This window comes from Halichoeres trimaculatus, unplaced genomic scaffold (assembly GCF_033239565.1).
Source record: "Halichoeres trimaculatus isolate MK-OKI-2021-1 unplaced genomic scaffold, fHalTri1.1 fHalTri1_scaffold_8, whole genome shotgun sequence".
NCBI lineage: Eukaryota > Metazoa > Chordata > Actinopteri > Labriformes > Labridae > Halichoeres > Halichoeres trimaculatus.
This window is the reverse complement of record NW_027437186.1, coordinates 13,695,372-13,714,891: the sequence shown is the minus strand read 5'-3', so window position 1 is coordinate 13,714,891 and position 19,520 is coordinate 13,695,372. Positions and strand designations below refer to the sequence as shown.

The window sequence follows — 19,520 nt, the reverse complement described above, 5'->3', positions numbered from 1 at the left end:
ACAAAGCTTGCTCAGATGCTGCTGTACTACTTGGTCGGTGTATTTAATTCAGAAAACAGCGACCAGAGCAGTATGTCTGGCACGGCAGAAGGGTAACCAAGAATTGGGATGGTACTGGTGTGTAATATGAGCACCTGTCCCAGAATGAGTCTGTGGAAATGCTGATAAAAATGTGTGTCGTATCGAGATGAACCAAACTTAACTGCTCGGTGGAAACGGGCTAAAAGATTCAGGCTAGACTGGTTTCTTGCTCACACAGGCTTCAACTGCAAAACAAATGTGCTGGATGAACCCATTTCCAAAAGTAAAATGCAATGCAATTAAAACACTATACAACTTTAGAAAGCAGTCTGAGCACTGGGTGGGTTGGAAAAAAAGCCTGCACAAAAATGTAAGATTAAAAGAACACGCTGAAGGTGTTCAGGTCCTGGCATAGGAAAAGGGAGAGGTGACATTATAAAGGCAATCATAGGCCAGAGTGGACAATTTGCGTAAGTAGCAGTAGTTATTACTTGAGTTTTTATGTTTTAAGTGCAACACTATATTCAAACACGTAGTTTGACATGTTGAGATTGATATTTATTCATTTTCTCTAATCATGTTGTTTCTCTTCTTGGTTCTAGATGCCAGTGTCTTCTAAGCCGATCTGGGTTGAGTGACATTTTAGTGCACGACATGTTAAAGAAATAACTGTTACACTACCAAGGCAGACATTTAATGCATTTGTTTAATAATGTTAGCATGTACTGCAAATACTAGCAAACTTTTTACATGGTGAGATTAAGCCAGCCGCTAGTTAAAAATGTCATTTTCCCTCACCCCGGATACAGAATGTGTATGTGTTGTAGTCAGACGTTTCAGAGTGTAAGACTTGACTTAGCATTTCAACTCAATCTGGTTGGGAGCAATCTTTAGAATATAATTATTACTTTTGAAAGAAAACCACTGATAGGTCAGAAAAAGCCTCAAGACTCATGGTAAAATTTGAAAACACTGTGATTTAAAACTAAGGAAACACTTAGATGCAGCCTCAGTCAGTGTAAGCTAGTTTGACAAAATCACATTGCAGAATACACAAACTGTTTTCAGTATGAAATTTAGTAAATAAAAAAAAGTAAATCTACTTTTCATTTAGATCTGCACAGTATTTAAAAGACCAAAGCACTCCTTGTGAAATTTAGAGCCTGCAGAGTCCATTATGCAAACATGTTGTTGCCAATGTGTTTTACAATACTCAGATGAGCTTTTAAATGTTTGGTTCTGTTTGTTACGTAAGAGGACGGCTGTCAAACCTCTGAGTTTTTCTTATTTTGGATGAATGTCTCTTTTATTTTACATTCTGGGCTTGAAAAAGACAACTCTAGTTTGAGATATATTTGTTCAGTGTGCAGATCTGAAGCCTAAAAACACACATTATAGTATCTGTTTCCCCTCTGTGGTTTTAAATAGAGGAGTGTTGTAGTGTGAGAGAAGCAGAGGAAGAGAGGCTTAAAGAGAGTGTGTGTGAGTGTGTTTGTGCTTATCTGCACATCAACCAAGTATTTAAGCCTGAACGTACATAGCACTACTTAGTTTTTTTCTCTGCAGTCGGAGAAAAACTTCCAACAGCTGCATCCAAAAGCCGTGAAACCGGGAATGAAGTGTGAGTATAACAAAAGCACATAAAAGATAATGATGTTGGTGTGTTTGTGATTAAACTCTTCCTGGGAAAAAGTCAAAAAATAAAGAAAACAACTGTTAAGCCCAATCAAACTATGTTAGCTTTAAGATGAAGTGTTTTACAAATCAAAGTCCTCTTCATAGATTTTCTTCCCCTTTTTATCTTTTGGTAAAGGATACAGTCCCAACCAACTGGAATTCTGAGTAGTTGTCACACTTCCAACTGCTGAACCAATGGCAGCGTGAGTCCTTCATGTAGGTGAACATTCCTGGAAAAAAACATAGAAAAACATCTCTCGTGGGCTCAATACAGCTTTAGTGATTCAAAACAGGAACAAATGGAACAGATAGAGGGACGGGGGGTGGAAAAGAAGCAGGACTGACCATGGAAAAAAAAGTATTACTGCAAGAATAAAATGAACAAGTGAGACGACACAAAAGAAAAAAAATAGGACAGGACATGACAGTTTGATCAATGGCAAAAGGACAGTATACACCCCTTAACAAAGCACAGTAACCCCTCTTTAAAGTAAAGATGCACCGTTATGAAAATTTTGTTCAATACCGATATCTGATGTGAATATTTCTGTTATGGCTGATAACCAATGTTTACCGATATCAATACTGGTTAAAAAAATAAAAAAAATGCGAGATGATGTGTCGCGGTAGTTCAGAAAGAAAGAGTGGCGCAATCGTGAGAAAAGACGACCATGGAGAGGATCGAAGGATGGGACATCTGAGATGAATGTGAGTAAAAAAAAGTACATTTTGTCTGTTTTTAGGATCAAAAACAGAAAGAGGAACACAAAAAAGTGGGTCCACTTTTCTTAAGTAATATGCTCTGAAACTGGCCGGCAGCTAATGAGTAAATACCAGCCCAATTTTACACATCGGCCGATACCGATATATTGTGCATTCTTACTTTAAAGCTTCTGCAATGATATTATAGCTGTTTCTGAGGTAAACTGAAATGAATAGTGAAGACTTATTAAGACCTAGGGAGTCACCAAAATCATCACAAAGTTCCTTTCAGCAGCCTTCAATAAGATCCTTTGGGCTGTTACAGCATCTCTGAACTTGTTGGTCACCGTGGTTAAGTGCTCGAAATTGACTTAAATACCAGGAGGAGAAAAAGAATGTTCCATGTTTGCGAAGGAGAAAACAGGTAAGAGTTCCTATTTCATTACGCTAAATTTGTGAGGTTTTAAGTCTTTGTAGGTGTTCTGAATAAGCCTATGTGTGCGAAGTTTGACATTTCTCTGCACCTGTGAGCCACCATAGAGAATTATCTCAGAAGAAACAATTTGTAAAGCAATATAAAGGATGTTTTATTCAACGACAGCAGCTACTGTACCATTCTGAAGGTTAAAAAAAACTTGAATTAACTGTGGCACTGCTGACTGACATCCCATTTCTGTTCCACTTTAAATGACCTCACTGCTTCACTGTCAAAAAAAACCCCCAAAAAACCTAGTGCTCTGCAAAGTGTTGTTGATTTTCTCTCAGCATCCCTTGTTAACATCTTGTCAGCATTCACTCCGCGTTAATTTGTGATGTCTTTGATGAGCGTCAGAGCTATAAAAAAAGGGATAATGAGCAGGTAGCACCAGGAGAATAAACTTGTGAAGCGAAGCAGCTTTTCCAGCACTAACTGAGAGGAACAGCAGCCGTCTGTTCTGAGCTGAGACACACATCTGGACCGCTCACATCTCCAAACACCAGAAACTGACACCACTGTGTGCATTAGAGGGCCTGTGTGTGTGTGTGTGTGTGTGTGTGGGAGTGTGTGTACACCTGCCTATGCCTATGTGCTGCGGGTGTGTGTGTGTGTGAGTGAGGTAGAGTCGGGGCTTTCCCCTGTGCTGCTAATGAGGGAAACACAGCTTTCATTGAGTGTGTTGCTTTGGGCTGATGTCCCCTGGCACCAAAAACACAGACGACCGCGGAAAGACGATGGAAAGAACAACTTGACCAGAGAAGAGACAGAGACAGGGAGAGGGAGAGATAGAAAGTAGTAGATGCACTTGGTTTATATTCAGTAAAAAATTATCCCTGGAACCAAAAAGACTAAAGACAAAACCCTCAGAGGAAAAATTGCAGGGTGTCCTACTTTTATGAGATGCATAGGTTTTTGATGATTTGCTCACAGAGATGGCAAATCAGCAGTAAGTCCTGCATGAAATTAGTGCAACACATTAAAACACAACTGATTTGTAAAGTAGCTAAATATGATGCCTTTACTAACATTGTTTTCAATGCAGCTTATAAATTATGTTGAGAATAAATCTTTTTTCCCTTTTTGTCATAGGAGGAATTGTCAAGACAAAGGCTCTTCTGTAAAGGATGAAGTGAAGGGAAACAAGCGAGGACACAAAACAAAACTTCACATAGACAATGCGCTGCAGAGATAATGAAAGTCAGGCTGTCAGTAAAGGCAGAAGAGTAAACCATAAAGAGGAACAGACTCCTGGAAGATGACAGTCATCATAAGTTTTGCTCCAACCTCAACTACAACTTAGTTGTTGAGCTTCCAAAAGCAACACTGACCACTTTTCTCAGCCATCTGACACTTACTCTGCTGCAGTTTCAGCTGCTTGAAAACTCACAGAGCCGTCCTCCGAGACATCCAACCAATAAAACTCAACTTTCCATTTTTTATTCAATAAAAATCAGATTTTCCCTCTGCTTCTTTTCAATAAAGTATCGCCTCATTTTTCCATTGACTGTGCCTGAAGCTGGATTTGGCATCTGAGACCTCCAGATTATCAGGTGTTTTCAACTGCTCCCTGGATACACATAGGGAGATCTCTTAAATTTTCTCTGTTCACACTTGATTCGTGGAGTGACAGGTCTGTCTCACCGTAGTCTGTGTGGAAAATCTGTCGGACCAGCAGAAGGAACCACTCCTTCGTCAGGCCACCCATATCAAGCCCCGCCTCCCCGACAAATGTCACGCGGAGCTTCTTCTTCAGGTCACACCTCTTCCTCATCAACTGTCGAGGACAAAACCTTAGATTAGAATTTATTGCTATAGCAGCTTTTTATGATGTGGTCTGCCATCATTTTCACTAGTCTCAGATGTTTCATGAAATCCTCAAACATCACAGTCTTTTGGGCTAAATTTTGTTTGGTGAACCCAGTGTTTCATTTCCCTTGTGCTTAAAACTTAAGGGTTTGAAAAAGATTTACAATCAGGTTTAGGTTAGACTGAGGGTTTGAGGTTCACACATAATTGTAGAAGATTAAAGACAGCGTTTATCAAAATGAATGGTTCCTCCATTTCAAAAATCTTACACTTTCCAAAGAGAGACCACATTTAATTTAAATTTTTCTTCTTTTGTTTGTCATTGCAACCCCATCAGGACCTAAAGTTTGGGGTTACAGTCACTGACAGCCACAGATGTGCGTCTGAGTTGTGAAATCCTGCACTGTTTAGGTTTAGGGTTTGCACATCAGCAGATGTTTCATATATAAAAAAAAGACTCAACACGAGCAGATACAGTCTGGTAAAGCTACGATTAAAATCTAATCATCCTTTGTTTTCTGGTTGTCCTGCTTGGTAGTTGGCTAGGCCAGAATGCCCCTCGTCCAAGCATTATTTACCAGCGCCCTCTGATGTTACCAGCCCAGGTGAAATACGTAGTTTCTGTAGTAGACTCTGGGTCTTCCCAAGGTCACCTCCCAGTAAAAAAGCACCCAATAATCAGATGCCCACACAAGTAGCATTCATACTCTGTTGGGACGATATGCTTTTCTTAAGATTCAATTCTTTTGCAATTTTTGGGTGCCAATTCAATTTAAATTGCAATTCTCTGATAATTCAGATTTTGTGGTTTTAAGTTTGCCTCTTTAACATCAGACCATGTGAAAAAGTTGAATGATGATCATATCTGACTCTATCAGGAGCCGTACTTTCCCAAAAAATGTACATCACATGAGTTAGTTTTAAGGATTTATTCAGGGGATTTGACATCTCAACTTTAGCAACCCAGCCTATATCAAAGACTAAAATGAAGGATTTATATTTGATAAAACAAATGAACAAAAATATTCAGATGTTAAATCGTTAAACAAACACTCCTGATGTTTTGATACATCATTTTTTTTAATCCTACTCCTATGGTAAAGTATACAGGGGTTACCAGTAGGGGTGGGTACCAAATTAGGTACTTTTATAGGTACCGACCAAATTCTGTCAAAAGTACCGGGTACCAATTCACGTAATTTCATATGGTTCCATGTTTAGGTACCTAAACGCATCCTTTGACTCCTTCACATGACTGTGAAGGAGAGAAACAGAACACAATTTTCCATGCTGGACATGAGCACAACATTTCAAGGCTATATGTTGAAGAATAAATATGTTAAACTGAAAAAATAAGATTTTATTATTAAAGAAATTGACATATTTCACCACATAAACACAAAAAAGTACAGAAAATTGGCGGCATTGAGTGCTGATACCGATTTCCAGGTACCTGGCATCTGTACCGCATCATTTCAAATGTGAAAAGTACCCATTACCAGTTACTAGTATCACAAAGATACACATGCACTTCCTGCTAAGGTAGCATGAAAATTCACACTAGTACCATATCTGGGTAATTTTCAAGAGAGCAGCACCTGTGTGAATGAAGCTAAATTAACACAAAAAAGGAGCCAACAAATCGCTCCAATGTGCTTTATGACCCTGGTAGTCAAAACCCAACCTGACAATCAACTTTCAGTAAAAACTCATTTTAAAATGCAGAAAACGGACAGAAAATAAGTGTTTTCCCTGAGGAATAAAACAAGCTACCAAGCAGATGTCTCCAGCACCTGAACACATCTGCTCATGTTCACAACCAGCTTAGAGAGACACAGCTAACTTGTGTTCGAGCTTTTCCAGCATCTTTTTTTAATGAGTACTAGCTGTTGTGACTGGGCTTCCACCACTACTTAGTTTTAAAGAAATGTGTGAAACAGATGTGACAAGAAATTAAGTGTGAATGTGAGTTTCTGTGTACCGACCTCATCCAGTGAGTCGCTGAGGAGCTGTGCTCGTCGTACTTTAATGTTAAGGAACAGAAGGTTCATGTCCACTCTCTGCCTGCGAGAAACCTTACTGACCAAGCTTTGCTGTGGGACACACACACACATATTTTAAGTTAGGCTTCATAGCGTGTCTGCTTCCTTGTTTTCATTTGTCTTTGGTACTTTTTTCCTATCATGCAATGAGCAACATTGAAGAAATCAGGCTGTACTGTTTTCAAAGGCATGATCAGGGTCTAATTATTTTGCTATGTTACTAATTTCAACAAACATTTTCAAAATGCCACAGTAGATAATTTCAGTTGACAGCCACAAGTTTGGGCTCAGATTTATCCACTAAAAAGGGATCCAATTATTTTCCCAAGCGTTACAAATATTTCAGAAATTAAACCTACAGGTATATACTTCAGACACGAGGCTTAGACATTTTACGTTAAACACTAACCCACATAAGACACTAACTACAGCAGTTAACCATGAGTGAGGTATGTATGTGTCTCACCCGAGCCTGACTGATCATCTGTTGCTCAGAGTCTTTCTGGATGATGGCTTTCTTCACCACAGTTGAAAGGATGAAAGGAAACTGGCAGAAGGAAAACCTGAAGGAAAAGGAAGAAGCTGATAAGTGAAAACCACCGGGCACCAATGGTTTCTAACATTTATTTCCTGAACAACACCAAGACAAAAAACCCTTCAAGTGAGCCACCTCTGAAATCCCCACCCCCATCTCTGGCCTGAAATGAGCAGAACCCTCCACCACACCAGCCAGAGACATTAAGAGCCGATGGTTTGAACTGTAAACTGTAGATCCATTTCCTATATCAGACACAATGAGGCGTGACGCAGCGTGAAACACACTTCACAGCTTCTGAGCGTGTTTCCACGGTTGTGGATAAACTGCAGCTGTGGGAAAGTTACTTTGTCTCAGCTCAGGAGGAGATACTCCGCCTGGTTCCCAGAAATCTTCAGAAGGAGCTGAAGTCCAGGCTAATGTGTTATCACATCTGTCAGCATTTCTGGTCCTTATTGTGAGCAGGCGAGACCAGAGGTGACTTTCTCTGGGAAAAACCACTACTTACTGTTCCTCTACTAATTATCCATTTACCAGCAGTGAGCACTAACAAACTCTCTGTGCTGTCCTCTGACATCTGAAATGATTATTTGATCAAATGTTGAGTTAACAGAACAGAAACACTGAGAAAGAAATTGTATTTGACCCAACTTTACTTTAATGAACTGCAGTGTTTTTGATAATGGCTGTGGATTGTTGGCTTGGTAAAACAAGCAACCCAAAGATGTCTCTAATGTCTTGTGGAAATATGAAAAGTCTGTATTTTTTTGGGACTTTGATGAAAAAATCATTTTGAGAATCATGAAACAAAAAAAATGACAAAAGAAAATGAACTGATGAGGATCTAAAATACAACATCAGGTAAAAATTAGACATTTTCACTTTCCAAACTCCAAATATGATCTCCCCTGTTACAAAACATTTACTGCGCATAGCTGAAAGATGAGCTTGCGCTACAGTTAACATGCTAATGTTACAACTTTTGAAACATGTTGCTGGCATCAAATTTTAAACTAGAAATGCACTCAGAGAGTGCAGACCTCCACCAAGCATTTTGTGATTGTGACACAATACTTTAGTCTAACTTTATTGTTATGTTCCCTTTCAGCAGACTGTCTGTTACAACTTGGTTCTAGTTACAGGTTTGTACGATAATTTGTTACCTGACAGTGTGAAAAATTATGATGACCTAGTACATATTTCATATTCAAGATCTTAGTATTCAGAATATTGCCAGGATCTGGATCATAGTTTCACATCTGTCAGAAATGATGGTGACCTTGTATTGTTTTGCAAAGCAATCTGACCATTTATGGTGGAGTTTTATACACATATGGTGAGAACGGCCCTATCTCACAATAATAAAGAATCCTGGATCCAGATAGTGATCCAGATCACCTCCAAAATGTAATCAGTTCTTCCTTATCCCATTTTGAAGAATTCCTGAAAATTTCATCTGTTTGTTACTTTTTGAGGTATGTTGTTCACAGACTGACAGACAAACTCTCCCAAAAACATAACCTCTTGGCCAGACATATCAGCTTTAAAGTGCGAGAAAGACTGACAACTAGGTGTGCTAGCTCTGCCTATGCACACTCTAGGAACTAATTTGACGTTGTTTACCCAAAGACTCTGTTATCTTGAGTTAAATCATGGTCAATAAATGATTCTCAATGTTGACTGAGTTGTGAATTTTCCTCAAACCTGTAGATCAGTGGATTGGTTTGAATTCAAATAACTCTGTGAAATAACTCAGAAAATCAGTAGGCTAATGACAAAACATCCATGCTCTGAATGTTCATATGTTAACTTCTCACCTAATGTCATTGGAATGATGCTGGAATCACTCTTATGAAGTAGCCTATGGGAAAGAAAAATCCTTCACTGGTATAACACTGCCTAATTTAATTAACTACTTGATGTAATCACAGCTTCAATGTCCTGTGCTCCAAAATGTTCAAAATGTGTGTTCCTTTGCTGTCTGGGCAGTTTATTTGCTGAATATAATCGGAAAATTAACTGTGTCCACAAAAGGAAATACATCCAAGGCCAACAAAAACACTGCTCTTTCTCTCTTCATTCAGCACTGAAGATAGGCAGGGTTTGACATGCTGTATACTAAAATTCAAACAACAACCTGGTAATTTCCTTTTTCTTTTATAGATGGGGAATGATGTCATGATTGACAGCTTTGATAACAAATGTAGGCTTTGCTGGATGGAGAGCAAAAACATAACAAGCACTAACACAAGATTCAACTTTCCATTACCAAGAGTCTGCTTTTGAACCAACTTAAGAATCTGTTCAGCGGTGGGCTGTACTGTTCTGAGGAATACTTGGCGATTTACTGGGAAGTTAAATGTGTGTTTTGGTTAGAGGAAGCGGTGTGATGTCAGTCCCGTGGCTTCACCAGCTAGATCTCCTCTGCACATGCCTTGGCTCCACCAGCGTACTGTCAGAGCCCACTGAGGAGAGAATGGAGGCAAGCCGTCCGTACTAATATCCCCTCTATGATAAAGACACATAAAGATTTCTGACCTGTTAGAGTTGCCGTAGTTTTGCCAAGTCCTGTACTCCTCCATAAAGTCTATGTGCTCCAAAGTGATGTTGTAGAAGTCAGTGAAAGGCATGATGGGAGGAGAGGAGACACTATTGGCTGCATCTAGGGAGAGAAAAGAGAAGGCGAAATTTTAACTGTTAAAAACTAAAGTCTATGTGTGTGTGTTTGTGTGTGTGTGTGTGTACTCACTGAACAGGCCGAGCACTTTGGTAGCAGAGGGGACCCACCAGGAGCATTTTGTCAAAGGAGGAAGCTCATCTGGTTCTGCAGGAAACAGACGAGTAGAGATGAACTGCAGGAGGCGCTCCACCAGCTGCCTGAAACGCCTCGCTGACAGTCTGACGCACAAACACACAAACACACAAACACAAAGTTAATACTGGTTAAACATCAGCAGCTTGGCAGAGTCAAAACTGCCCAAACAGCACATCACATACCCTGATATAGACACGGACAGAAATAAACGCACCAAAGTCAGAAAAAAGTTGCTGCATTGGATAAAGGAATCGGCTTTCTGGATCAAGAAATACGCAGAACTTGTAATTTGAAGCAGCTCGCTTGTAAATCATCACCACAAACAGGATGAGTTATTCAAGGCTCCTTTTTCATGGTGAGGGAGACGCACAGAAGCTGGCCTACATCTGTAATTGTAGGATATGTGTGAAGTTTTATAAGCTGGAGGATTTTATAAAACTCTGTGAAGTTTGATGATGTCTTCCAAAATATGAGAAGATCAAAGAAGGAATACTGAGATGTTTTAAAACTGGTATAGTATTGAAAGATACTCTGTTGATTAATCACACTAACATCAGATAAATGATTCTGCTATGTGGTTCTGTTTAATCATTAGTTAACTTTTTCCAGTATTTGTACTTGAGAGGCTCCTTGTCTTGTACAATGCTTACTCTGGCTTTAGACTGATAGCTTTCAGCATTCATCTAGTTTTCAAAGCTAGCTCTGAAAAAAGTAGAAATAAAATCCTCTCACCATCATTATTTTTGGAGTATATGTTAGAGCATATCGCATTAAGATACGCTGACAGTTGTTTTTGCAGACAAGGTGCTTTTATAGTTTAATGCAAAAAAACTATAGGGGATCAATGCAAATCTTGTTTCGCATATTTGAAATGTGGACGTGTACCTTCCAGTTTAGCAGCATGACCTCTCTGAATTAGACTTAAAACAGTAACGAAGTAGAATGACAAAAATAATGCAACTAATGCAGTTTATCATAAATTTTGGGTTAATTCAAAGAAGCAAAAGAGATCCCTCAAAGCTTTGTGTGAAATTTGCAGCAAACACAAGGTGATGAACCCAATAAACCTGCACAACTGATGTCATTCCCAGATCAGAGCCCCAATTAAAACTTTCCCCACAGAGGGCATTAATATGTCCTTTATAGAAAACTGTGCTTAGTTTCCTATAAGAGGACTCATAGAAAGTGAACACACATACAAAACAGAAAAAAAATAAAACAAAGTGAGTGACTTCTGACTTTTGATATTTTTACAACAGATAATAAAAATGTGGTTTGAGATGTAAACTCAACAACTTCACAGAGGAAAAGAGTGATTGGAGTTTACAGAGAAACACACTAATGAAAGCAGACAAGTTCAAAGAAGAAACACTTGCTTGTCATGCTTATACATAAGCAAATTCACAGAAGTGTCCAAACTCAGACCTACTTTTTAAGCCAGTGGACCAGGAAGTGAAGATCAGCCTCAGACAGAGATGCGATTTGTCTCAGCAGATGAGCATAGATCACATAAGTGCTTGTGCTTGAGTACTGAGGATTCTGTGAACAAAAACATAAAAAAATAGTCACTGACCTGACAAACATGGTATCTTGTAAAAAAGAGGAGTTCTTTCAACTACCTCTTTGGCTTTGTTCTGTCTTGTATTACATCAGAGAAATTCTCCCAACTGCAATACATCGATTGTTTAGGACTTTGAGTATAAATGGTGCAAAATAAATTAGGTTTTGTTACTTTATTTGTACAAGTAGGTAGATTTGTTCTGCAGAAAGATGATAACATACACTTTGACATTTTGTTACATATTCTTTACATTTGTTTTTCAAGTGAAATATAAGACTCTTAAATTTATCTCATAGTTTTAGATATCATTTTATTTCTTACTCTTACTCTAATAATTCCACAATTAACCATCTCCACAAGCTAAAAATCTTCATCTTCACTTACACAAAACATCTCTTAGTCATTTTTCTAATGAATACCATAGAGTTTCAATGTGGATTGTCCTCTCTTATATTTTATTTCATCAATTGTATGTAGAAATCAAGATTTTACTCTGTTTTTATACACATCAAATTTTATATATTTATATACAACCATGGATTTTGTGTTTATTAAGTACAGTTTGGTTAAACTTATTTTCTTCCAAAAATTTAGCCACTAGAGTATGTCTTTTTTGAGTTCTCAAGCCTCGGTGTAAAACCAAGTGCTTCAAACAGTAGTCCATGAATAGGCTTGCTGTATTTTTTTATCTTGTTTACATTCAAGGTCCAGATGTGTATATGTGGTCCTAATTGGATGAGTTATTTGGGAGATGAACTTTAAGAAATAGTAGATAAACTTCAGTCAGACTTTGCGTATCTGTTTCCTGGCAAGATCAATGATTACTGCAGTTATAGTGGGAAGAAATGAAAGACAGAGACAGAAAAACAAAAGTTTCTCAGGACAAACCCTCTCTTTTCTTAGAATACAGTTAGAGTTTTCAGTGTGAAACAACTGGCCATGAACCTTTTAAATGATGATTTCATCACCTTGTATAAACCTAAAGGATTACTGGAAGAGAGATTGATGCAGGACAAAGCTGGCTTCAAGCTGCTGTTGCTGTCATGACTGCATCTGCCAGAACATTAGGTTCTTTCTGTCTGACTGTTGTTAAAACGTAATGAAATAAATCAAAAGTGGCAACAATTTGCTAAATCCAAATGGCTTCATTCAGTCTTAACAGGGTTTTAAAACAAAGATGAGGAGTAGAGGGTTAATGTGTTGCTTGTAAAGCCCGTAAAGAAGAGAAAGTCCTCAGACAGGAAACCACCAGTCCTCAACTCCAGCATGACCTCACCAAGTTCAGATCTGTGTGGTTGTGTTCTGCAGGGAGCTGGAAAACGGGGCAAGTCTGCAAAGTCTGATGGGACAAAATCCGACATTTGGCTTGGGTGCATATGTGCTTCAGTGTGTGTGTGTGTGTGTGTGTGTGTGTGTGTGTGTGTGTGTGTGTGTGTGTGTGTGTGTGTGTGTGTGTGTGTGTGTGTGTGTGTCCATCCTGATGGAGCGTGGAACCACAGTGGAACTATTGCAGATTCCTGTCTTTATCTGATTCTAATTCTCAAAACCATATATGGAAATCAGACCAGAGAGAACGAGACAGAAAGGAAGAAAGAAAATGAAGGCAAGAGAAGAAAAGAAAGAGGAGAGACCAAAAATAGGATCAAAAGAAATTAACCTACAGGGAAGAAGAAAGAGACAGAGATGGGGGCAGAATACAGAAGAGACAGAAGGGGGTACGAGGGAAAGATCTCAGTCCACTGATAAGAAAAGAAAAGGATGGGAGAGAACAGAAAAAAAGGGTGTGGTAGAAGAAAGACGGGACTATTAGGAAAGGAAGTAATCCAGTACCTTTGAAAGAAAAATATTGTTTATCATTATATGTAAAGAGTGGATGTCCTTAGTCCACTTGTTTGCCTTAGTGTTGGTGAAATTTTTCAGGTGAATCACATGTAAGGGCTACTTCTAGAGGGTGATTAGGCAAGGTGGTTAAGATTGTCCATGTCAAAGTGCATTGTCTTAGGTACTAGAGATATGTTGGCTAGAGATTCCAGATTGAGTCTGTCCATTGAGGGTATCTCAATTCAGCAAATGAATAAAATTAAGTTACTGGGGGTCACAATTGATGAGCGCTTGACTTGGTCAGATCACATTGATGCTGTTGACGGGCATTGCCGTCACGCGTAGATGTTCTTCCAATATTACATCATCAAATAGAAAGGAGGTAATGCAGGCATTGGTTCTCTCTCATTTGGAGTACTGTATGGTTGTGTGGTCCTCTGCTGCTAAAATGGATAAAAAACTACAATCAGCTCAAAATAGAGCTGCAAGATTAGTGCTTAATTGCTCTTTTAAAACCAAAGTAGCAAGGATGCATCACAGTTTGGCATGGTTAAATGTTGAGGCTAAATTAACATCTAGTATCATAAAATTTTCTAGAAATGCAATTATGAAGGGGAAGCCAGATTTCTTTAGTGAACAATTAAAAAATGCAGGTCTAAATCATAATCATAAAACTAGACAAGTAAGCTAGGGTTATTTAAAACTTCCAAAACCAAATTCAGAATTACTTAAAAAAACTGTTTTTTTTACAGAGCCATTCAGCAATGATTTTTTTTTTTACCTCAAAATATGAAAAGAATTAAAAGTAAATACTTATTCAAACATCTATCAAACAAATATTATTGAGAGAGACCACACAAGTAAAATAATTAGAATAATCAATGTTTTTTGTTTGTTTTGTGTTTTGTGCATGTTTGTGATTGATGTTATTTTGATTTACACTGACTTGCGTCAGTTTTTGTTTGTATGATAATTGTATGTTGTTTATGTTGTGATGTTTTATGTGGACCCCAGGAAGATAAGCAACCACGACAGTGGAAGCTAATGGGGATCCAAATAAGAATAAAGAATAAAGAATCTGCTAATGTCCACAAACAAGCACTGTTAAGAAGTACTGCATTGTAATTTCATTCTTAATGATGTGAAATCAATCAGAAAATACTCTAAGATGAGCCAAAAGAGCCCAGGAAGTAAAGTCTGACCCATTCTCAGTACCATTCAGTTATTTAAAAAAAAACAACAGGTACTGCAGTGTACCGTACTGTAGTGTACCGTACCTGTATCATATGGACTGCACCATTTGTTGTTTGCTTTTACATCTAGTTCCATTTAGCTTTGTTTCCTTTTCTTGTGTTTTGTTTAGTTTTGAACCTTTCTGTATCTTACCTCAGGGTATCATACTGTTTGGTGTATTGTGTTGTTTTTCATCACAGTAATACAGTACAGTATGGCACTGAACCGTATCATACAATGTCTAAAAAAAAAAAAGGTGTTAACAAGTCAGACTGCTACAGAATTTTGGCCTGGAGATGTCAAATAAAGTTAAACTAGAAATAAAGTCATTAGCTTATACACTTTGCCAACTGTCAGTGGATGTATATACCTGAATCTTTCTATGCCAATTACTTAAGTTACACTCAAAGCAGTTTTGATTTGTAATTATTTTTTAAGGATAATTCTTTTAGAATACAATATATATGATATAAAACAAACTGCCTAGTTTGAAGTCAGCTGGGGGATTCTGTTACTTGCCACTTTGAAACATCAACACTTTATCTTGGAAAAAGATTTTCCATCATACCTGAACAAGGATGAAATAAGCTCGCAGGTCATCTTTTGTCCGAGGCCTGGAAACAAAACACACAAATAAATTACTATTAAGACAAAAACCTTGGCTTCATCTTTTTTTTTTCATAGAAACCAAGTCAAGTAGGTAAACATTTTTAATAGAGGAGCTGCAGCTGAAGGAAAAAGCATTTAATTTTGCTCAAGATTGTGTTTTCTTTTGGTGCTATGACTCTCATCACATTTAATACCATACTGTCATGTTGATGGTATGACAATACATCTGTGAAAATACTCTCAGCCAGTAAGTGTTGAACATCAGAGGAACACTGTAAATATCCTTGGAATGAATATCCTCTAAAGTTGAAAGACAACACTTTTGACCACAGATGGAAAAAACATACTTTCAATGTGCAAAGTAGAACCTAAATATTTGGTGAGCCCCACTGAAGTTTTCTCACCCTTTCCATTCCCTTAGCAGGCTGTTGATGATCCCTTTCAACACTGACTTCTGGATATCCTGAGGCTTAACACAGAAAAAAACAACATATTCAGCATTCATGACATAGAGAATGAGAAGGTGGACACAAAACAAAAGAGGTTACAAGACAAGACTGCAAAAACTACAGCATAGGTCTCTAACCTATTCTTTATTGAAAGAAAAGTCAAAATGAAAGACGTGTGTGTGTGTGTGTGTGTGTGTGTGTGTGTGTGTGTGTGTGTGTGTGTGTGTGTGTGTGTGTGTGTGTGTGTGTGTGTGTGTGTGTGTGTGTGTGTGTGTGTGTGTGTGTGTGTGAGAGGTGTTATCATCCCATCCTTACTGTGCTAAGCAGTGCGTCGTAAACAGCATTGACAAACTTTGCGTTGACTCCAGAGTCGTCTATGGTGTTAAATGATCCATTTGCCTCTCTCTGGGAAAAGAGGCAGAGAAAAAAATATGAAGGAAAAGGAAGGTGAGAGAGCTTGGGAAGAAAAAGGAGAAGGAAAACAGTGGAGAAAAAATGCTTTCCCATCGTAAAGAGGTTATGGCGTCTGGGAAAGTTTTAATAGCATCTGAAAGACTTTCCTCACAACAGGCGTTCTTCTGAGAGCCAGAATGTATGTGTGTGTCTGTGTATGAGTGTATGTGATAGTGAGCATGTTTCACCTTGAAGGCAGCGTTAATTTCTATGAAGGAGTCAAAGGTGGTCAGGTAAAACTCTCGAACCTCCCTCCAGTCTCCTGATTGGACAGCATGCTCAATGTCCTCTCTGGTAACACAAACACAAAATGTTGAAAAAAAAACACAAAGGGGGCCTGACCAGAAAACATCTGTAAATATGAATCTGAATGTGTTTTGGACATGAAAGGTTAGAGAGACTTGTTTAATGGTTTTCATCACCCGACTAAGTAGAGCCTTTAATGTTGAAGGTTAAAGTTCAGAGACTATAAACTCACTGAAACTCCTTGGTTGTTTTGGTACGTGTGGGGATGATAGGGTCACAGGGAAATGGAGCTTTGACTTCTTGGGGCAGAGTGTCAATGGAGAGCCGCTGTTTTTGACGAACATTGCTGCAGATTGGAGGCAGCTCTCTCCCTGGATGAGAAATACACACAAACAAAATGAAACACTCTCTGAGACACTTGTAGTGAAACAGAGTAGGGATGCTCTGGAGCAGGAATTGACTAAACTAATCCGCCATCCCAGCTGCCATTAACAAGCTTGATTTGCTAACCTAATACCCTGTTCGTGTTCACTTCACATTGTCAGGACCACTCTCTTCAAAATAACCCATAATTTGCCTGCAATAGTTATATTTGGTGGTATGGTTCTGTTCCTTGGCCTCCCACATGCCTATGTCAAAGGCAGGGAGGAAACATGCCCCTCCACTTTCTTGTGCAGCCATGACAGGGAGAGCAGTAGCAAAGACCCTAAGAGGTTATAGAACAAAGAAGGCACCAATGACGGTACATATGACACTGGTGAAATCAGAAAAAGAAAAAAGAGCTAAAAAGCAGTTTGCAGGGAAAGTAGCAAAAGTGGGCAGGTTAAAGCAGTTTAAATACAACGCCTGTTTTACTATTTGCCAAGAGTTCGAGTGAATATAACCAGCTGAGGTGAAGTTAGGATCAACTGACCCAAACAGGAAAACTTGACCTGCCTAACCAACACAATGTACAAGTTTTAGATTGTAAGGCCTACAGGTTTTGACTCTTAGGTCGTGTACTTTGGTTATCAATGACACAAATGTTTATTTGACCTTTCAATTACTATTTATTTCACCTAGCCACTGCACATCATGCTATCTGACTGGTTGATGTATTCACCTATACTGCTTTCCAACTGTCTTTGTGTCTGGTTTAGTTTAGTAAAAGCATCTTTACTGACACTTGAAAGGTGGATTTTTTTGTATGATGTGTTTAATATTTATAGTCACACACTTAAAGGTTGACAGATCTAAAGTTAAGAAAGCACTCGGAAAACAGTAAAAAAACACCAGATCAGGGTCTGTGCAAAGGGGTTAGTAAAGGGTGGCTAATGTTAGCAGAGCTAGAAAAACTAACCCTTAGTTCCGTTAAATCATTAAAAAAACAACAATCACATTCATTACTATGTAGGAGAATAAGCTACAATCAAAGTGTTATAACTTTTTGAGCTATATCGGCTTTCACATGGCTATCCAATAAAATATGTGTGATAATATATTGGTAAATGACAGACTTAGTTAAAATCAGAACCTCAGCTGGGGGAAAATATGAAGCATCCACTTTTGTCCCCTCGAGGTGCAGTAAGTGCAGTGTGTTCCTGCTTGTTATCAGAACTAAGGAAGCACCTGCTGCTGAGGGAGTATCAGGACCCTTTAGGATTAACAGGATCTTTAAGGACTTTTAAGTGATTTCCTTTTCAACAATTCCTTTGTTTTAGTTCTTTTACGCAAACTGTTGAGCAGGAACTATCTGTTGCTGCATTTTTTGACAATTGTCCGTGCAGTTTGAGAAACCACAGTTTGGTACTGATGTTATCAAATCATTTATAAATCTAATGTCTCTGCTTAGATGTCTCTTTAACACTGATATATTAAAAGCTCAGGGAATAACATGATCCTGTACAAACCACTGATGTTTTTTTATTATTATTCTCATAAGAGTAATTTCAACAAGAGTTCATTTCAAAATTTTGAAGTGCAGTTTATAGCATAATTCTGCCAAAGATTAAAGGTTAAACACTCACTTTTACTCAGAGATGATAAAAGATTATTTTTTGATTATCAAACTAGAGGGTGTGACATCAGAAACATTAAAAAATAGCTAAACAGTAAACAAGTATATGGGGATAAATTTATCTTATTTTATTTTTCCTATCTAAATAGGTAGACAAATGTTTGATATATATTCAATACAAAAAGGGAAAGAATGATTTTGAAAAAAGACAAATGTCTTGGATAATGTTTCTTTTACTTGTACACAAACACGTCTCACAAATGCACAACTGATAATAATTCACCTCAATCACACAGGAACACATGCTCACCCCTCCTCTCACACTGTTGAGCATCCATAAATTTTGTTTATAATTAGTCTCCCTTTGTATCTGTTTCCACAGTAACAATGGTTACCAGCAGATCTGTCCGGGTGCATTGTGGGGGCTGAATCTGTTTGCATGGGTAAGCAGAAGATAAAAGGGGCTTAAACACAGAGGCTGAGGGAGGCATGCATTTTGATATTAGCAATTCAAAAGGAGAGAAATTTTTCTTGCTACACTTTCAGCACCATGTTTAGGATTTAGAGGTTAAGGTGGCATCGAGGCTGAAAATTATTTTTGAGCAACTTTGTTTAATTTATCCTTTAAATGTCTCAAAGTATCAGTGTTTATTACAAGTACTCATGCTCATGCTTTTTAAAGTCTTATACTTTCCATCTGGTTCCCCTGTAGTTATAATACTGTATTGTTATTTTACATATATGTTTAAAATATGCAAAGCATAATGCCTCAAGCAATCCCCAGCATTAAAAATACTTCTATAGAATAACCTTTTTTGTAAAGTGATAAAATAGTATCTTTATTTATTTCAGTCTGTTTCATAACACGCTTAAAAGCTTTGGTAAATAACTGCTTTGAGCTGACTCCAATTAAGGATTTTGTAAAACCCATGACATGAGGAACTGATGAAAACATGAAGAGTGCTTTCATAAAAGCCCAACCCACACACACACATCTTATGTCAGAGGCTAACTACTTCCTGGTAAATTTCAACCACTAAGAAGACAAGTTCACATAAAACATGAAAAGTCACCAC

The 19,520-nt window shown here is 38.1% G+C and overlaps 1 protein-coding gene across 1 annotated transcript in view; it reads right to left on the bottom strand.

Annotated features, from left to right (window-relative positions):
• Nucleotides 1–19,520, bottom strand: part of hectd2 (HECT domain containing 2) — a 56,481-nt gene that overhangs the window by 23,097 nt on the left and 13,864 nt on the right. Inside the window, exons 3-14 of the mRNA XM_074676463.1 lie at nucleotides 16,681–16,819; nucleotides 16,391–16,493; nucleotides 16,065–16,154; nucleotides 15,705–15,769; nucleotides 15,260–15,305; nucleotides 11,506–11,615; nucleotides 10,011–10,159; nucleotides 9,800–9,923; nucleotides 7,193–7,289; nucleotides 6,670–6,777; nucleotides 4,520–4,652; nucleotides 1,840–1,928 (exon numbers count right to left, since the gene is read on the bottom strand). Coding sequence (XP_074532564.1) covers nucleotides 1,840–1,928; nucleotides 4,520–4,652; nucleotides 6,670–6,777; nucleotides 7,193–7,289; nucleotides 9,800–9,923; nucleotides 10,011–10,159; nucleotides 11,506–11,615; nucleotides 15,260–15,305; nucleotides 15,705–15,769; nucleotides 16,065–16,154; nucleotides 16,391–16,493; nucleotides 16,681–16,819 — 1,253 coding nt within the window. The remainder of the gene's footprint in view (nucleotides 1–1,839; nucleotides 1,929–4,519; nucleotides 4,653–6,669; nucleotides 6,778–7,192; nucleotides 7,290–9,799; nucleotides 9,924–10,010; nucleotides 10,160–11,505; nucleotides 11,616–15,259; nucleotides 15,306–15,704; nucleotides 15,770–16,064; nucleotides 16,155–16,390; nucleotides 16,494–16,680; nucleotides 16,820–19,520) is intronic.